Below are 21,064 nucleotides of genomic sequence, written 5' to 3' on the forward strand. Positions count from 1 at the left end.
AAAACACCAGTGGTAGCTTTTACTGGAGAGGTTATGGTAAAAGGGGTACCCTTATCCATTGCTGGTGGGAATGCAATCTTGTGCAACCACTGTGGAAGTCAGTGAGGCAGTTTCTCAGGAAATTCGGGATCAACCTACCCCTGGACCCAGCAATACCACTCTTGGGAATATACCCAAGAGATGCCCTATCATATTACAAAAGCATCTGTTCAACTATGTTCATAGCAGCATTATTTGTAATAGCCAGAACCTGGAAACAACCTAGATGTCCTTCAATGGAATAATGGAAAAGAAAGTGTGGAATATATACACATTAGAGTACTACTCTGCCATAAAGAACAATGACTTCTCGAATTTTGCATGCAAATGGATAGAAATAGAAAACACTATCCTGAGTGAGGTAACCCAGACCCAAAAAGAGGATCATGGGATGTACTCACTCATAATTGGTTTCTAGCCATAAATAAAGGTCACTGAGTCTATAATTTGTGATCCTAAAGAAGCTAAATAAGAAGGTGAACCCAAAGAAAAACATATAGTTATTATCCCTGCTGTGGGAAAGAGACAAGATTGCTGGGCAGTGGTTCTATCTTTTATAATCCTTTATAATCCATGTCTACCCGAGTTGATTTACTGGTAAAGAAATAGCACTGTTCTTTCAGAAGTGCACATATGGCCCTATGGTTTGCTTACAGGATAGGGGCATCCTACATGAACACAGCCAGGAATCAGATCTGGTCTGGAAAAGACAGGAGCTGATGCACAACATATTTGAGACTATAATACTTGTTTGAAAAAAAGTGTTAACTGGCAAAGGCTTACTCACAGGTTGGAGGTCCCCATACCTAAATTTATGAGAACCCCAAAGATTAATAAGAGGGAGACCAACTTCTTAGACCAGTGTGTACTCTCAGAGGTTAAGATATAGATTGAGATTTGTGTGTTGGGAGGGAAGAGTGAGATTGTGCGGGAGAGGAAAGCAAGAGTCCATACCTTTGTACATTTAACAGGAAGAAACATGGATGCCTGGGAGCTACAAATCCGAAAGATTACAGTGATGTACGTCAGACAGTGAAAAGGTCAAAGCAGAGTATCCGGAAAAGCGACTCTGAGTGTTCACATTTGGTGTTAAGAGTGAATGTGCCAGAGGGAGATGGACGGTCCATAGGATATGACTGTGACTGAATACCTAGGGGAGAACGATATTCTTGAGGGGACACATACAAGGTTAAGTTGAAGTTAATGGATTTTACAATAATAGGATTTCAGAGAAGTTGGGGGGAAGAATGAGATATCAGTTAGAAAAGGACAGAAGAGAAATAGGGGTGGGAAAGTAGGACATGAGGAAGGAAAGTCAGGACAGAGAGCTCTTTGTTGGAAGCTGAGGGGTCAGGCTTGGGTCTCTGATTGCTTAAAGGTTTGAGAGTTTGGTTCGTCTAAGGAGTGCACCAGACTGAAGAGAGAGAGGTGTGTTGAGTGGCTGGGCTTGGCGGAGCACACCTTTAACTCCAGGGTTCAGGGGGCAGAAGCACGTGGATCTCTATGAGTTGTTTGCCAGCTTGGTCTACACAGTGAGTTCAGGTAAAACCAGGAGTACATAGAGAGACCATGTCTTTAAACAGAGAGTGGAAGTTAATATAGTAGTAGGGAGCAAGCATGGTGAGGGTGAGCTGTAGAACAATGAGAAGAGGCCACCAAGTGTGACTTGGCATGCCAGGCAAAGGGCTTTTGCTATGGCCTCCTGAGAAGATATTGTGAGGATTGTAAGGAGGTAAGACATCTCGGAAAATGTATTACAGTGGCCTGATTTGAGAAATCTTTGCTTCAACTTGAGCCATGACAAAAATATAATCAATTTCATGGTTTTTATCTACTGAGAATAGCACAGTTTCCATGTTAAAGTCAAGCAGATAGGGGGCAGGAAAGCCTGATCTGTCACCAGGTACATGTGAACACAGTACCAACATGAAGTGAACAGGCAGGAGTTATGGGTCTCCATGGAACTGGTGGGGAATAAGACAGTCTGTTTGAGGTATACAAGTAAGGAACCTTGTCTGATGGGGAGGGAGAATAGAATGAGCAGAGACAGAATGGGAAGGGTGATGGACAGGATTCAAACACTCCATCTTTTTATTATTGCTATTATTATTATTCATTCATTCATTCATTTATTTATTTATTTATTTATTAAAGATTTCTGTCTCCTCCCTGCCACCACCTCCCATTTCCCTCCCCCTCCCCCAATCAACTCCCCCTCTCTCGTCAGCCCGAAGAGCAGTCAGGGTTCCCTGCCCTGTGGGAAGTCCAAGGACCACCCACTTCCTTCCAGGTCTAGTAAGGTGAACATCCAAACAGCCTAGGCTCCCACAAAGCCAGTACGTGCAGTAGGATCAAATCCCATTGCCATTATTCTTGAGTTCTCAGTAGTCCTCATTGTCCGCTATGTTCAGCGAGTCCGATTTTATCCCATGCTTTTTCAGACCCAGGCCAGCTGGCCTTGGTGAGTTCCCAGTAGAACATCCCCATTGTCTCAGTGTGTGGGTGCACCCCTCGTGGTCCTGAGTTCCTTGCTCGTGCTCTCTCTCCTTCTGCTCCTGATTTGGACCTTGGGGTTTGAGTCAGGTGCTCCAATGTGGGATTCTGTCTCTGTCTTCTTTCATCGCCTGATGAGCGTTAATATCCAGGAGGATGACTATATGTTTTTCTTTGGGTTCACCTTCTTATTTAGCTTCTCTAGGATCGCAAATTATAGGCTCAATGTCCTTTATTTATGGCTAGAAACCAATTATGAGTGAGTACATCCCATATTTCTCTTTTTGGGTCTGGCTTACCTCACTCAGGGTAGTGTTTTCTATTTCCGTCCATTTGCATGCAAAATTCAAGAAGTCATTGTTTTTAGCGCTGAGTAGCACTCCAATATGTATATATTCCACACTTTCTTCATCCATTCTTTCGTGGAAGGGCATCTAGGCTGTTTCCAGGTTCTGGCTATTACAAACAATGCTGCTATGAACATAGCTGAGCATATACTTTTGTTGTATGATAGGGCATCTCTTGGGTATATTCCCAAGAATGGTATTGCTGGGTCCAGGGGTAGGTTGATCCCAAATTTCCTGAGAAATGGCCACACTGCTTTCCAAAGTGTTTGCACAAGTCAAACACTTCATCTTTTCTTCTGGGATGCAGCCTAGGGATACAAAGACGGGGCCTTTGGTGAGGTTCCAAAAGGGATCCTGAAAATCAAACTCTGATTGAATTTCTGCCTCTGAGATGGGGTGGGGTAAGGAGAGAAGTGATGTGTGCGAAGGAAAGAGACAGTGGAGAATATCCTGGTCCTAGACTGCTAGGATAACACAATTATGGGTCACTCAATTCCCAAGGGTGCCAAAGCCTTTGACTGTCTGGTGGCCCTTGTTGTGTGTAATAGCATCACTTTGGATACTTCCAGGAGGCAGAAAAAATGCCTCACACTAATTAAGGTTGTTTTGTTTATTTCCTGCCTGCCAAGACTTCCAAATAATCACACACAAACCATATTATTTAAATCACTGCCTAGCCAATCACTTAAGCACATTGCTACCTAGCTCTTATATTCTAAATTAACCCATTTCCATTGTTTTATATTTTACCATGAGGCTCGTAGCTTACCAGAAAGTTTCCCTGGCAGCTAGCATCTTTCTCCTTTGGCAGCTACATGGCTTTTCACTGCCTCTGCCTAAGATATATATATATATATATATATATATATATATATATATATATATATATATATATAGAGAGAGAGAGAGAGAGAGAGAGAGAGAGAGAGAGAGATCCTAATGCCTGGTTAAATTCTGTTAAGCTATTGGCCAAAAATCAGCTTTTTTATTAACCAATAAAAGTAACACTTATACACAAGGACTTCCCACACCAGATAGTAATGGTCTTTGATGTAAAGAAATGGGATTGTCTCCAAATTTAGGAGATTGAATGAATGATGCTATATGCATATAAGAGAGCCATAAAGCAAAGAAAACAAGCCTACAATCACAACCCCAAAGAACTTAGACAACAATGAGGACACTAAGAGAGAATTAATAGATCAGATCTACATGGGAAGTAGAAAAAGACAAGAACTCCTGAGTAAATTGGGAGCATGGGGACCTTGCGGGAAAGTTAAGGGGGGAGAAGAGAGGCAGGGAGGAGAGCAGAGAGAAAAATGTAGAGCTCAATAAAAAAGTAAAAAAAAATTAAAAAGAAAGTCATGATAGATGATGACGACAGGGTACCAGGCTGAGAGTAGGACCTGGTGAGTACAGTGAGCTCTGCCTGCTGAGCAGTGCTCTTAGGATGGAGAAAGCTTGCCTCCTCCACTCACTGAGAATAGAAGTAGTTGATATTCATATGATATCACTCAACAATGGGAACACAACAAGGGGAACCCTTGAGGGCCTTAACATCAATCAGCTTATCCAGGGTCACAGAATTGGCAGTAGTATTATGTTAGTGAAGAACCTTAAGGGCCTCATCTACTGTCATGGAATAATTGTGAGGTGTGTGCGGGTCATAAGAAGCATGCTGCATGTGACTGAAAACAGGGTGGTAGGGATACCTGAGGGCAGAGCTGTACAGAGTTTGTAGGGGATAGATACCCCTTGGGACAAGACTTGAGGGAAAGGGAGGAAACAGGCAAGGACAGGAAAAAGAAGATTGATAAAACATAGTTTGAAGGCTGTGGGGAATAACTGTTACCAAAGTTAGAGACGTAAAGAGACAGGGCCTATATACAGCATCAGTTTCTTTACAGAAAGAGTCTACAGGTAGGAACTAATTCGAGCAGTGGGCTAGAAGAACTAAGACCTGATTCAGAGGCTGTGCAGGAGACAATGGTGAAAGGCACATGGTGAAGAAAGCACCCTTGAGATTAAGAGAGTGACGTGAGTTTTTGATGGTGTAGGGGCAGACAGGTAAGAAAGGATGAAATAAGGGATGGGAACCACTGGGTATGTGGGAACCAATGAACAGTTAACCCATCTAATGACCCTGTATGAGGGGGTAGAGAAGGAAGTACAAGAGCAGCTCTTCTATGTCTTGAAAAAGGCTGCTGATGGGAAAAGGGGGGTTTTAGTGAAGTTTGTCCAAAGCACTGGACCCTTAGAATGCCTGTGGGAGGTCAGTCAAGGTAAGTTGTTTTAAGAAATTTGAGTCAGAAGTGAGGGAAAATGTCACAGGACTTGAGGTAGAAGGCAATGGTAAAGAAAGAACCCTTGAGGTCCAAGACTGTGAAATGGTGACCAGTGGGTATTTGAGAAAGGAAGGACTCAGGCTTCAGGATAACTAGGTAGATGGGCTCACAATTTGGAGGAACCCTTGGCTTTCCAGTATATAAGGAAAGGTATACTTTGGAGGGAGTTCTGAAAAATGGTACTATCAGAAACAAGTAAATGAAAGATGATGGGGTTGATATCTATAGCCCAAGAAGGAGGGTTGGTAATGGACCATCAAAATATATTCAGAAGAATTACTGAGAGAGATGTGAGACTAAATGTGGTATTGGGTGATTCTGGACAACTTTATGTCTCAGAGAGTGATATCACCCTAGGAGTCTCAGTTAAGGTCAGGGAATGAATGGGGGTCTCCATCAGGTACAGCCTAGTATAAGAGGACAATTTGAAAGTCTTCAAGTTTATTGAGTAAGTCCCTCCTTGGTAAGCAAAAGGGAGAGGATGGAAAGACAAGAAATAAGTGCATGTAGATAATGTCGTGGAAGAAGAAAGTAAATAAGAGTGTGATGGGTGGAATCCCGTGTTCACGTTTCGTGTCAGCAAAATGAAGAAAACTCTGGTAGTGGTTCCCAGATAGTCAATTAGAACAGACTTAGACAATTGCAGCTGAATCCAAGAGAAGGGACATGGTCTTCTCATATGCCATCACAATTACCCTGTGTTCTGTGGACTCAGATGTTGTCGGGGCAAAGCATCCTGGGTACCTTCATTCATTACTTGACAGCCTCAACACAGAAGAAATCAAACTGGCTTTAAGACAAGTTTATCATTAGTCTTTTCACGCAATTCAGTCTAAAGGGAAACAGGACATCCAAGTCTCTAATTGTATTTCCTGCTGGGAAGAGGCAATAGTCCCAGAAGGAAGGGTTTCAAAAAAAAAAAAAAAAAAAAGGACAGCTTTGAGGTGTCCTTATGAGTTCACTCTGCTAAAAAGAAATTAAATTTGGTTTGTGAACCAAAATTTCTGGATGAATTTAATAAGCAAGGGAGACAGAGAAGAATAATGAGGATGAAAGAAGCAGCAAAGAAAAACAGCCAGGACAAGGAAGATTCATATCCTGTGTTGGGACCTGCAAAAATGTAGTGGCTCTATTCTTGATTCTTTTTTTTTATCCATCTCCACCAGAGCAGACTTCCTGATAAAGAAGTAGCACTGTTCTTTCTAAAGTGCACATTTAGCCCTATGGGTGGCCTCCAAAATACTGACATCCTGTGTGGGAGCAGCAGCCAGGAATCAGATCTGATCTTGAAATCCCAGGAGCTTATGTACAACATCTTTGAAACTTTCATATTTTTTAAATGAAGAGTTAGCTGGCAAAGGGTTACTCGCATGTTGAAGGTCTCCAAACCCACTTTCATCAGAACCCCCGAGATTACAAGGAGGAAAATCACCTTCACAGTCTTCAAAGTCCTAACAGGGGTCAAGATACGGATTGAGGTTTGTGATTTGTGAGTCCAGAGGGAAGGGTGTGATTGGGAGGACAAGGATGTTAAGAGTGCAAACCCTTGTACAAGGAACAGGAAGACACATTCATCCCTATGAGCTGAAAATCCTTAAGATTCCAGTGGTGTATGCCAGGTAGTGGAAAGGTCAAAGCAGTATATCTGGAAGAGCTTCCCTGAGTGCCCACATTTGGTGTTAAGAGAGGGTAAAAAGCATGGGATAAATCCGGACTAGCTGAACATAGCGGACAATGAGGAATACTGAGAATTCAAGAACAATTGCAGTGGGTTTTTGATCCTACTGCACGTACTGGCTTTGTGGGAGCCTAGGCAGTTTGAATGCTCACCTTACGAGACCTGGATAGAGGTGGGCAGTCCTTGGGCTTCCCACAGGTCAGGGAACCCTGATTGCTCTTCGAGCAGATGAGGGGGGGGGACTTGATCGGGGGAGGGGGAGGGAAATGGGAAGCGGTTGTGGGGACGAGGCAGAAATCCTTAATAAATAAATAAATTAAAAAAAAAAGAGAGGGTTACCTGAAAGAGTCCAAAGGCTAGGCTTGTGACAGGATACATAGGGGGTGAGGATAGCATGGATGAGACATCTCCAAAGTTAAATTGAAGTTAATGGATTTTAGAAATTGTAGGTAAGAATCAAATATCAGGTGAAGATGGAGTTGGAGAGGGACAGAGGAAGACCAGAGGGTGGAAAAGTAGCACATGGGAAAGAAAAGTCAGGACAGTGACCTCTTCCTTGCAAGCTGAGGCATCAGATTATGATCTCTGATTGATGAAAGCTTTGACAGTTTAGTGGGTGGAAGGATTCACCACACTGAAGAGATGTGTTGACTGGCTGGGATTAGGGGAGCGCAAGTTTAATCCCAGCATTGTGGAGGCAGAGGCAGGTAGATCTTTGTGAATTCAGTGGCAGCCTAGTCTACATAGTGAGTCTAGGACAACCACAACTACACTGAGAGGCCGTCTTTTAAGAGAGAGTGGAGGTTCATATACTGGAAGGGATAAAGCACAGTGAGGGTGCAGTTGTAGAGAGAGGAGTAGACACCACCAAGGATGACTTGGCAAGCCAGCAAAAGTGCCTTTGGTATGGACACCTGAAGAGATATTGAGGTGATTGTAGGCAGGTAAGACATCTCTGGAAATTAGTCATAGTGGCCTGATTGCAAAAGATTTTGCCTCAACTCTAGCCATCTCATGCATATAAGCAATTACAAAGTTTTTCTGCTGGGTGTAATGAAATTCTGCGCTTGAAAATTGCCAAAATTGAGAAAAGCCAAACAGATATGGGGCAGGAAAGCACTAGCTACCATCAGGGACACATGAACACAGTACCAACATGAGGAGAACATGGAGAAGTTATGGGACATCACAGGATTGGTGGGCAGTAAGACAGTCTAGTTGAAGTAAGCAAGTAAGGAACCCTGTCTGAGGGTAGGGAGAGTAGAAACAGCAGGGACAGACTGGGAAGGGGATCAGAGAGTAAGCCTTCAGTCCTCCTTGTCCTCTGGGATGCAGTTGAGGCATACCAAAGTGTATACTTTTGGTGAGTTACACCAGAAGGGCTCCTGAAATTCAAGCTCTTGTTGAATTTCTGCGTGCATGATGGGGTGAGGTTGAGGAGAGAAGTGATGTGTGCAAATAAAAGAAATAGTGGAGGATTTCCGGGCCAGGGACTACTAGGACAAAATAGCGATGGGTCATTCAATTCCCAAGGATGCCAAGGCCTTTGTTGTCTGATGGCCCTTGCAGTGGAGGATAGCATCCCTTTGGGGAAATATGGATGCTTCATGGAGGGGGAAAATAGCCTCTTGTTGATGGTGGTGATGGCCTTTGGTGTAAAAAAATGTGAATTTCTCCAAATCTAGGACATGGAATGAATGATGCTATGGGTGTATAGAGAAAAAAGAGCAAAGTGTGCCAAGCTGAAGGTAGGACACAGGCAGGTTGAGTAAGCTCTGCCTGCTGAGGGGTCCTCTTCAGGATGAGGAAGACTGCTTCCTCCACTCACTGAGAGTGAAAGCAGTTGACATCCTCATAATGCCATTCAACAACTGGAACCCAACAAGGGAGACCCTTTACCATCAATCAACTTATCCAGGGTCCCAGAAACAGGAGTGGTAAAAAACTTTAAGGGAATTGACTACTGTCATGGAGTAATGATGAGGTATATGCATGTCACAAGAAGAGTGTTGTCTGTGGCTGGGAGCAGAGTGTCAGGGATACTTGAGAGCAGAGCTGTACAACCTTTGTAAGGGAGAGAAATCCAATGTGACAAGGCTGGAGGCAAAGGAGGAAATAGAGGAGAGGACAGGAAAAAACAGATGGATGACAGTTTGACAGCTGTGATGAATAGCAGTTGCTATGAGTTAAGGACAGAAGGCAACAGGTCAAATATATAGCGTCTGTTTGCGTAAAGAAACAGTCTACAGGTTGGGACAAATTCCAGAAGTGGGCTAGAAGAACTAAGACCTGATTCAGAGGCTGTGCAGGAGGCCAAGGTGAAAAGCACATGGTGAAGAAGCCCCCTTGAAATTAAAAGAGTCAAGTGAGTTTTTGATGGTGTGGGGGCAGATGTGTGAGAAAGGAGGGATGGGGACCACTGGGTGTGTGGGAACAACTGAGGAGTTAACCCATCTGAAGGCCCTGTATGAGGGGGTAGGAGGAAGAACTACAAAAGCACTGGTCATGAATATAACTTAATATCAATGGACTCAATTCACCTATAAAAAGGCACAGGTTAAGGAAATGAATGGAAAACAGGATCCAACATTCTGCTGTTTTCAAGAAACACACCTCAACCACAAAGACAGATATTACCTCAGAGTAAAGGGTTGGGAAAAGGTTTTTCAATCAAACGGACCTAAGAAACAAGCAGGTGTGGCTATACTAATATCTAATAAAATTGACTTCAAACTAAAATCAATCAGAAGATACGGGGATTGGCACTTTATACTCATAACAGGAGCAATTCATCAGGAGGAAGTCTCAATCCTAAATATCTATGTCCCTAATATAAAAGCACCCACGTACGTAAAAGAAACATTACTAAAACTCAAGGCAGCCATCAAACCGCACACACTAATAGTAGGAGACTTCAACACTCCTCTCTCACCAATGGACAGGTCAATCAGACAGAAACCTAACAGAGAAATAAGAGAACTAATGGAGGTAATGAATCAAATGGACTTAACAGACATCTACAGAAAATTCCACCCAAATAGGAAAGAAAATATCTTCTTTTCAACATCTCATGGAACCTTCTCAAAAACATACTCAGTAACAAAGCAAACTTCTACAGATACAAAAAAAAAATTGGTAACTACCTGTGTCTTATCAGCTCACCATGGAATTAAGTTAGAATTTAACAATGATTCTACCTCCAGAAAACCTACAAATTCATGAAACTGAACAATCAACTAGTGAACCACCCCTGGGTCAGCGAAGAAATAAAGAAAGAAATTAAATTCTTCCTTGAATTCAACGAAAATAAAGACACAACATACTCAAACCTATGGGACACTATGAAAGCAGTGCTAAGAGGAAAGTTCATAGCTCTAAGTGCCCACATTTTAAAAAAAATGGAGAAAGCTCACATTAGAGACTTAACAGCACAGCTGAAAGCTCTAGAAAAAAAAAAAAAGAAGCAGACTAACCCAAAAGGAGTAGAAGACTGGAAATAATCAAACTAAGGGCTGGAATCAACAAAATAGAAACACAGAAAGCAATCCAAAGAATCAATGAAACAAACAGCTGGTTCTTTGAGAAAGTAAACAAGAATGACAACCTTTATCCAAACTAATCAAAACACAGAGAGAGAACACGCAAATTAACAAGATCAGAAATGAAAGGGGGGACATAACAACAGACACTGAGGAAATTCAGAGAATCATTAGGTCTTACTACAAAAGCCTATATGCCACAAAGTTGAAAAATGTAAAAGAAATGGACTTGTTTTTAGATAAATACCATGTACCTAAATTAAATCAAGACCAGGTGAACAATTTAAATAGACCTATAAGTCATGAGGAAATAGAAGCTGTCATATAAAAAACGTCCCAACCAAAAAAAGCCCACGAGCAGATGGTTTTAATGCAGAATTATACCAGAACTTCCAAGAAGAGCTGATACCTATACTCCATAATGTGTTTCACATAATAGAAACAGAAGAGTCATTGCCAAACTCTTTTTATGAAGCTACAGTTACCCTGATTCCAAAACCACACAAAGACCCAACCAAGAAAGAGAATTACAGACGAATCTCTCTCATGAACATCGATGCAAAAAGTCTCAATAAAATACTGGCAAACTTTGTCTACTTCCAATACCCAAGAGGATAACTGTATGTTTTTCTTTGGGTTCACCTTTTTATTTAGCTTCTCTAGGATCGCAAATTATAGGCTCAATGTCCTCTATTTATGGCTAAAAACCGATTATGAGTGAGTACATCCCATGTTCATCTTTTTGGGTCTGGGTTGCCTGACTCAGGATAGTGTTTTCTATTTCCATCCATTTGCATGCAAAATTCAAGAAGTCACTGTTTTTTACCGCAGCGTAGTACCCTAGTGTGTATATAATCCACACTTTCTTCATCCATTCTTCCATGGAAGAGCATCTAGGTTGTTTCCAGATTCTGGCTATTACAAATAATGCTGCTATGAACATAGTTGAACAAATACTTTTGTAGTATGACAGGGCATCTCTTGGGTATATTCCCCGCCCCCAAAAAAACTGGCAAACCTAATCCAAGAACATATCAAAAAAATTATCCATTATGATCAAGCAGGCTTTATCCCAGAAATGCAGGGATGGTTCAACATATGCAATTCTATCAATGTAATCCATCATATAAATAAACTGAAAGAAAAAAAAACATGATCATTTCATTAGATGCGGAAAAAGCATTTGACAAAATACAACACCCCTTTATGATAAAGGTCTTGGAGAGATTAGGGATACAAGGGTCATACCTAAATATAATAAAAGCAATATGCAGAAAGCCAGCAGCTAATATAAAATATAAAATTAAATGGAGAGAAACTCAAAGCCATTCTACTAAAATCAGGAACAAGACAAGGCTGTCCACTCTCACCATATCTCTTCAACATAGTGCTTGAAGTTCTAGCAATAGCAATAAGACAACATAAGAAGATCAAGGGGATTCAAATCAGAAAGGAAGAAGTCAAACTTTTGTTATTTGCAGATGATATGATAGTGTACATAAGTGACCCCAAAAACTCTACCAAAGAACTCCTACAGCTGATAAATACCTTCAATGATGTGGCAGGATACAAGATCAACTCAAATATATCAGTAGCCATCCTATACACAAAGGATAGACCAGAGAGGGAAATCAGAGAAACTTCCCCTTTCATGATAGACACAAATGGCATAAAGTACCTTGGGGTAACTCTAACCAAGGAAGTAAAAGATCTGTTTGACAAGAAATTTAAGTCTTTGAAGAAAGAAATTGAAGAAGACACCAGAAAATGGAAGGATCTCTCATGCTCTTAGATGGGTAAAATCAACATAGTAAAAATGGCAATTCTACCAAAGGCAATCTATAAATTCAACACAATCCCCATCAAAATCCCAACAAAATTCTTCACAGACCTTGAGAGAACAATAATCAACTTTATATGGAAAAGCAAAAAACCCAGGCTAGCCAAAACAATCCTATACAATAAAGGAACTTCTGGAGGCATTACCATCCCTGACATCAAACTCTATTACAGAGCTACAGTAATGAAAACAGCTTGGTATTGGCATAAAAACAGATACATCGACCAATGGAATTGAATCGAAGACCTGGATATTAACCCACAAACCTATGAACACCTGACTTTCAACAAAGAAGCTAAAAGTATACAATGGAAGAAAAAAAGCATCTTCAACAAATGGAAGAACTGGATGTCAACCTGTAGAAGAGTGAAAATAGATCAATATCTATCACTATGCACAAAACTCAAGTCCAAATGGATTAAAGACCTCAATTTAAATCCAACCACACAGAACCTCATAGAAGAGAAAGTTGGAAGTAGACTGCAACACATAGGCACAGGAGACTACTTCCTATATATAACCCCAGTAGCAAAGACAATAAGAACAACATTGAATAAAAGGGACCTCCTGAAGCTGAGAAGCTTCTGTAAAGCAAAGGACACCGTCATTAAGACAATAAGGCATCCTACTGAATGGGAGAAGATCTTCACCAACCCCACATCAGACAAAGGTCTGATCTCCAAAATATATAAAGAACTCAAGAAACTACAGTTTAAAATTCTAATTAACCCAGTTTAAAAAAAAAATGAGGTACTGAATTGAACAGAGAATTCTCAACAGAAGAAGTTCAAATAGACAAAAGACACTTGAGGTCATGTTCAACTTTCTTAGTGATCAAGGAAATGCAAATCAAAACAACTTTGAGATACCATCTTACACCTGTCAGAATGGCTAAAATCAAAAACACTAATGATAGCCTTTGCTGGAGAGGATGTGGTGTAAGGGGAACACTCATCCATTGCTGGTGGGAATGCAAACTTGTGCAACCACTTTGGAAATTAGTGTGGCGATTTCTCAGGAAATTGGCAATCAACCTACCTCAGGATCCAGCAACACCACTCTTGGGAACATACCCAAGAGATGCCTAATCATACTGCAAAAGCATTTATTCAACTATGTTCATAGCAGCATTATTTGTAATAGACAGAACCTGGAAACAACCTAGATGCCCCTCAATGGAAGAATGGAAAAGAAAGTGTGGAATATATACACATTAGAGTACTACTCAGCAGAAAAAAAAAAAACAAGGACATCTTAAATTTTGCATGTAAATAGATGGAAAAAGAAACTGTCCTTGCCCCATTATCACACTGATGATTATCTCAAATATGAACCATAGAATCTTCATCTGGTGACAAATGGAGATAGAGACCGAGACCCTCATCAGAGCAACGGACTGAGCTCCCAAAGTCCAATTGAAGGGCAAAAGGAGGGAGAAGATGAGCAAGGAAGTCAGGAACGTCAGGGGTTGGTCCACCAACTGAGACAGTGTGCCTATTCTTTTTTTATTATTTATTTATTTATTTATTTATTTTTAATTTATTTATTTATTAAAGATTTCTGTCTCTTCCCCGCCACCGCCTCCCATTTCCCTCCCCCTCCCCCAATTAAGTCCCCCCCCTCCTCAGCCCAAAGAGCAATCAGGGTTCCCTGCCCTGTGGGAAGTCCAAGGAACCCCCACCTCCATCCAGGTCAGGTAAGTTGAGCATCCAAACTGCCTAGGCTCCCACAAAGCCAGTACGTGCAGTAGGATCAGAAACCCATTGCCATTGTTCTTGAGTTCTCAGTGTGCCTATTCTAATGGGAGCTCACCAAATCCAGGTGGACTGGGACTGAACGAGCATGTGATCAAACTGGACTCTCTGATTGTAACTGACAATGGGGACTGACTGAGAAGCCATTGATAAAGGCACTGGGAGTTGTTTTTATGGCATGTTATAGCTTTTTGGGACCCTAGTCTATATGGATGCACAGCTTCCTAGGCCTAGATGTAGGGGGAGGACCTTGGACTTCCCATAGGGCAGGATTCCCTGCCCTCTCTCAAGCAGGAAAGGGGAGGGAGAAGGGTGAGTGGGGGAGCAGAAGGGGAGTGGGAGGAGGGGAAGAAGTGTAAATTTTTGAAAAATAAAAAAATAAAAATAAAAAAGTACACTGTTCTTTCAGAAGAACACACATAGCCCTATGGGAGGCCTCCAATATATTGCCATCCTGCATGGGAGCAGCCAGGGATCTGATCTGGTCTGGAAATGCCGGGAGTTGATGTACAACATCTTTGAGACTCTAATACTTGTTTGAAGTGTTAACTGGTGAGGGCTTACTCACAGGTTGGAGGTCCCGATACCCACTTTCATCAGAACCCCAAGATTACTAAGAGGAAGATACCTTCACAGACCACTATGTCCTCTCAGAGGTCAAGGTATAGGTTGAGATTTGTGTGTCAGGAGGGAAGAGTGAGATTAGGAGGCAGAGAAATGTATGAGTGCAAACCCTTGTACTTTTAACAGGAAGAAACATGAATGCCTGGGAGCTACAAATCTAAAAGTTTCCAGAGGTGTAGGTCAAGCAGTGGAAACGTCAAAGCAGGATATCTGGAAGAACTTTCCGAGTGTTCACATTTGGTGTTAAGAGTGAATGAGCCAGAGGGTGAGGAAAGGTCCAAAGGCTAGGACTGTGACAGGGTACAAAGGGGGAATGGTATTCTGGACAGGGACACTTCCAATGTTAAGTTGAAGTTAATGGATTTTACAATAATAGGATTTTAGAGAAATTGTGGGGAAGAATGAAATATCAGTTGGAGATGGAGTTGTAAATGGGCAGAAGTGAAATAAGGGTGGAAAAGTACGACATGAGGAAGGAAAGTCAGGACAGAGCTCTTCCTTGGAAGCTGAGGGATCAGGCTTGGGTCTCTGATTGCTTAAAGGTTTGAGAGTTTGGTTCATCTAAGGAGTTCACCAGACTGAAGAGAAAGAGGTGCGTTGAGTGGCTGGGCTTGGTGGAGCACCACCTTTAATTCCAGGATCAGAACAGAGAGGCAGGTCGATCTCTATGAGTTCAGTGACAGCTTGGTCTACACAGTTAGTTCAAAGACAACCAGGAATGCATCAAGAGAGCATGTCTTTAAAGAGAGAGTGGAGGTTAATACAGAGGAAAAAAGAAAGCATAGTGAGGGAGCAGTTGTAGAGTGAAGACTAGATGTCTCCAAGGGTGACTTGGCAGGCCAAGCAAAGTGCCTTTGCTATGGCCTCCTGGGGAGATGTTGAAAGGTTTGCAGGCTGGTCAGATATCTCTGAAAATTTATTTCACTGCCTGATTGCAGAAATCGTTGCCTCAACTCAAGTCATGCCAAGCACATAATCGATTTCATGGTTTTTCTACTAGGCATAGCACAGTTTCCCTGCTGAAGGAAGCCAAGCAGATACGGGGTCAGAACTGATCTGTCACCGTGGACACATGAAAACCGTACCAACATGAGGAGAACAGGGAGGAGTTACAGGACTTAACAGGACTGGTGGGGAGTAAGACAGTCTGGTTAAGGTATGCAAGTAAGGAGCCCTGTCTGAGGGGGAGGGAGAGTAGCAACAGAACGGACAGAGAAGGGGATCAGACAGGATTCCAACAGTCCTTCTTTTCTTCTCGATGCAGCCTAGGTGAGGTTCAATAAAGGATCCTGAAAAATCAAAGTCTGATTGAATTTCTGCCTGTGAGATGGGGTGAGGTGAGGAGAGAAGTGATGTGTACAAAGGAAAGAGATAGTGGAATATCCTGGTCCTAGACTGCCAGGACAACACAGTGATAGGTCATTCAATTTCCAAAGGTGCCAAAGCCTTGCCTGTTTAATGGCATTGCAGTACGTAATAGCATCCCTTTGTGGCAAATGGATGCTTCCAGGAGGAGAAAAGAAGCCTCTCATTGATAATGGTGATGGTTTTGGTGTAAGGAAATGTGATTCTCTTCAGATCTAGAAGATGGAATGAGTGATGCTATAGGTGTATAGAGAGTCATGATAGATGATGACAGCAGTGTTCCAGGCTGTGGTAAGACCCTGATGATTGACTGCAGGAAGCTATGCCTGCTGAGGAGTGGTCTTAGGAAAGAGGAAGTTTGTCTCCTCCACTCACGGAGAATGGAAGCAGTCGAGATTCTCATGATATCACTCAACAATGGGAACACAACAAGGGGGAACCTTGAGGGTTCTAACATCAATCAACTTATCCAGTGTCTCAGAATTGGAAGTGGTATTATGTTGGTAAACAAACTTAAGGGCCTCATCTACCCTCAGGGATTAATTGTGAGGTATGTGAGGCTCATAAGAAGCATGCAGTCGTGACTGGGAGCGGGGTAGTAGGGATACCTGAGGGCAGAACTGTACTGAGTTTATAGGGGATAGATAGCCCTTGGGACAAGACTGGAGGCAAAAGGAGGAAATAGAGGTGAGGACAGGAAAAAACAAATGGATGAAAAATAGCTTGAAGGCTGTGGGGAATAATAGTTGCCTGAAGTTACAGACTAAATACGCAAGCAATGACACATAGCATCAGTGTGTTTACAGAAGCAGCCTACAGGTTGGGATTAATTCAGTTGTTGACTAGACCTGATTCAGATGCTGTGAAGGAGGCAAAGGAGAAAAACACATGGTGAAGAAGCCCCCTTGAGATTAACAGGGTGATATGAGGTTTTGGTGGTATGGAGGCAGACAGGTGAGAAAGGAGGAAATAAGGGGTGGGGACCACAGAGTTTGTGGGAACCAATGAACAGTTAACCCAACTGATGGCCCCATAAGAGGGGATAGGAGGAGGAAGAACAGGAGGAACCCTTCTATGTCTTGAAGAAGGGTGCTGGGGGGGAGAAAAGAGGCTTTGACAAAGTTAGTCCAAAGCAGTGGACTCTAAGAATCCCTGTGAGAGGTTAGTCAAGGTAAGTTATTAGAAGAAATTGAGTCAGTGTCAGGGAAAATATCACAGGACTTGAAGAGGAAGGTAATGGTGAAGAAGAACCATGTGAAGTAGTAACCAGTAGGTATTTGAGAAAGGATGACCTCAGGGCTAAGGACTACTAGAAGGTTGGGCGCACAAGGAGTAGGACCCTTGGGTTTCCAGAATGTAAGGACAGGCATGCTGTGGAGGGAGTTCTCAGAAATAATACTAACAGAAACAAGTTAATGAAACATGATGGCATTGATACCTAGAGCTCTAAGGGGAGAAATGAGTATTTTGTTATCAAAATGTGTTAAGAAAGGTTTGTGAGAGATGAGAGACAACTGGTGATGACGGGTAATTCTGTACAAATTTATGTCTTATACAAGGGTGGTCATGCTAGGAGCCTCAGTTAAGATCAAGGAATAAATGAGGGTCTCCATCATTACAGCGTAGCATGAGAGGACAATTTGAAATGCCCCAAGTTTATAGTGTAATGCCCTCCCTGGTAAGCAAAAGGGAGAGCAGGGAAAGGCAAGAAATGAGTCTATATGGATAAGGTCCTGGAAGAAAATGGTAAATAAGGGTGTGATTGGGGGAATTTCACATTGTCCTTTATTGACTTCAAAAGGAAGGAAACTCCTGTAGTTCTTCCCTGATAGTGAATTACAACAGGATTAATCAATTTCAACTGAATCCAAAAGAAAGAACATGGTTTTGACACATATCATCAAAATTACCCCGTGTTCTGTGGACTCAGATGTTGTGGGGGCAAAGCATCCTGGGTACCTTCATTCATCAGTTGACAGCCTCAAAACAGAAAAAAATGGGACTGGTTTCAAGACAACTTGATCATGAGACTTGAAACTCAATTCAGTCTCAGTAGAAAGCCAGAGAAACCAAGTCTCTCATGGTACCTCCTGCTAGGCAAGGGCCATTAGTCCTCGAAAGAGGGGTCTCAAAGAAAAGCATAGCTTTGGGTGTTCTTGAGAGTTCACTGCCCTGGAAGGAACTAAAGTGGTTCTTTAAACTAAAACTTATGGAAGAGGTTCATAAGCAGGAAGGCAGAGGAACACAGGATGATGAGGATAAAAGAGACAGAAAGGAAAACATCTGGGACAATGAAGATGCTAACCCTGAGTGGGGACCTGCAGAAAGGCAGTGGCTCTATTCCTTATCCTTTATGGTCCATCTCTACCAGAGCTGACTTTCTGATAAAGAAATAGAACTGTTCTTTCAGAAGTGCACATAGAGACCTATGGGTGGACTCCAGGATACTGATACCCTGCACAGGAGCAGCAGCTAGGGAACAGATATGGTCTTGAAATGGCAGGAGCTGATATGTAACATCTTTGAGACCCTAATACTTGTTTGAAAAGAGGTGTTAACAGGTGAAGGGTTACTCGCAGGTTGGAGTTCCCCATACCAACTTTCATCAGAACCCCCAAGATTTCAAGGATGATGATCACCTTCACAGTCCAGTATGTATTAACAGATGTCAAGACATGGAAAGAGGTTTGTGTGTCAGGAGGGAAGGTTGAGATTGGGAACACAAGGAAGTTAAGAGTACAGACCCTTGTACAGTTAACAGAAAGACACATGTGTCCTTGGGAGCTGCAAATCCTAAAGATTCCAGTGGTGTATGCCAGGCAGTGGAAAATGCATAGCAGTATATATGGAAGAGCTTCCCTGAGTGCCCATATTTGGTGTTAGGAGTGAGTGTGCAGAGGGGAGTGGAGGGTCCAAAGGCTAGGGCTGTGAGAGACAGCATATGGGTGGCAGGACAGTATGGAGGGGACAAATCCAAGGATAAGTTGAAAATATCTTAGGGAAAGAATTTAAGAGCCATTATGTGTATAAATTTAATAACAAGAGCAGAAGATTTTAGGGAAGAAAAGGACAGAAGATGAATAGAGGCTGGGGAAAGTAAGACAGAGGAAGACGTCAGAAAGCAAATCTCTTCCTTGGCAGTCAACTGATCTGGATTGTGGTTGGATGTTCAGTTGTTCTAAGTTCTTCAGATCAAACAAGGAAAGGTATGTTAATGCAGTGAGTTGGAGCAAGAGTGGTAAGTGTAAGGTCGCAATGATCAGATTCAAAGTTGCCGAAATCCAAGGAAATGGGCGAGATTGGTCAGGAGTTGCATAGGCAGTCTTGGCAGGTCAGGCAAAGGCCTTTTTATTGCTGCCAATGAAGAGACACTGAGGAAGTTATGGAGAGGCAAATCTCTGGAAACTAATTTTGGTGGCCTATTTGCAGAAATCTTTATCTCCATTCCAGCCATCCTCATGCGTCTACTCAGATTCATCAGCTTCCTGTCGGGCATGGTGGAATCGCAATTCTGAAGAGAGCTAGGCAGTGATAGGTCTCAGGAAAGCCTTGGTTACTGGAGGCAAGTGATGTCAGAACCAATGAGATGAGTGGATGGCATCATTAAAGGTTTTCAGGAAATCTGCAGTGAAACAGTCAGGTTTAGGTCAGAACCCAGAATCCTGTCTGAGAGGGAGGGACATGACAAAGGTCAGCGACAGGGTTAGGGAGTAGACAGGAGTGGATGCATCACTCCATATCCTCTAGGATGCAGATGAGGCAGATCAAGGTAGGTCCTGTGCAGGTGGAAGATTATTTAGTAACTGTATTCGGATTCCCAGGGGCAGAGGGGACTTTCTTTATGGAGGACAACTGGTACCAATGGGAGCAATCTTAACATTTGGATGAGATAGGGGTGGTTAGAAGGAGCCAATGTGGACTCTCATATATGGGCTTTAGAGGGCTCACCGAAACAAAAATGAAAACAACATCGCAAGATACAAGAAGCAAGGAGAAGTCTAGTGGGTTAGGAATTGGATTGGGGGTGTGGGAATTAATAAAGGACTACAGCAGGGTCTTAAGAAAGTAAAATAGTGATGTGAAGAAGGAGGATCTTTTGATGGGTTCAAATTAGAAGGAGGTGTGGGCAAAAGGGAGTGCCTATACATTAAACTCAGAAGGACTGGGAATGAGGGGGTTATAGATAACCTCAGGAAATATGATTAATGCTGAGAGCAGGAAAAAAATCCAGTCTTTATGTAATTCGAGAAGCAGGCTAGATTGTTTTGAAGATGCCATTCTCTCTCTCGCACGCGCTCACACACACGCACACTCACTCCTTTCCCAAAGGAAAATAAGGGAATATAAGGACTATAGAAATGTTTAGGGCACAGCTGATCCATTGAGTTATTTGAAAAACTAATTCAGAGCCATTTTCAAATTAAATGGAAGGCCTGTACCCATAAGTGAGAAAGAATTTTGCTTAGTAGCCTAGAGGCCACACTGGAAGTAAATTTGTTAGTAGTAGGGAAAGCCTCTACCCAACATTTGAAAGTGTCAACTCCAACTACTACCAGGAAGTAATTGATATGGCTTTTTGGTGTATGAACTTAACCATACATAGATGTGTTTGAAAAGGTGGGAGTCCCAATAGTAGCTCATGAAGAAACTTTATGACAGATGTTACACTGTTTACAGAGATCCTATAAGTATTCTTTCATATGAGGGTGAAATGAACACGTTTACTAAAGGACATTTCAGAAGGGAAAGTGGCCTCTTTTTAGGGCAAAGAAAAGGTTTTTCAGTTGAGGAGGAGGTACTAGGTTGTTAAGATACTAGTAGGCTTCTCAAAGGTTGGCTTTAGTGGATCTGAGCTGTTTCAATGCTATGAAAAGTTTGAAAAGGAGAGAAGAGGAGTCAAAGGGGAAAGACAGTAGGGTACATCCTAGCCCTTGGCCAGCCAGCAGGCCCAGGATTAGGCAGTCTTTGCCCCAAAGTGGAACATTTAGCAATGGGGCTGCTTCAAGGACACAGGACACATTTCCTGGTAATAACAAGGTG

General features: G+C 42.3%; 1 protein-coding gene across 1 annotated transcript in view; it reads left to right on the plus strand.

Annotated features, from left to right (window-relative positions):
• Nucleotides 1-4,968: 4,968 nt before the first annotated feature.
• LOC121444809 (fibronectin type III domain containing protein 3C1-like) overlaps nt 4,969-21,064 on the plus strand; it is a 51,420-nt gene continuing 35,324 nt past the window's right edge. Inside the window, exon 1 of the mRNA XM_041646715.1 lies at nt 4,969-5,161. Coding sequence (XP_041502649.1) covers nt 4,969-5,161 — 193 coding nt within the window. The remainder of the gene's footprint in view (nt 5,162-21,064) is intronic.

This window comes from Microtus oregoni, unplaced genomic scaffold (assembly GCF_018167655.1).
Source record: "Microtus oregoni isolate MIOR12 unplaced genomic scaffold, Mior012 000142F_ref0000161, whole genome shotgun sequence".
Lineage (NCBI taxonomy): Eukaryota > Metazoa > Chordata > Mammalia > Rodentia > Cricetidae > Microtus > Microtus oregoni.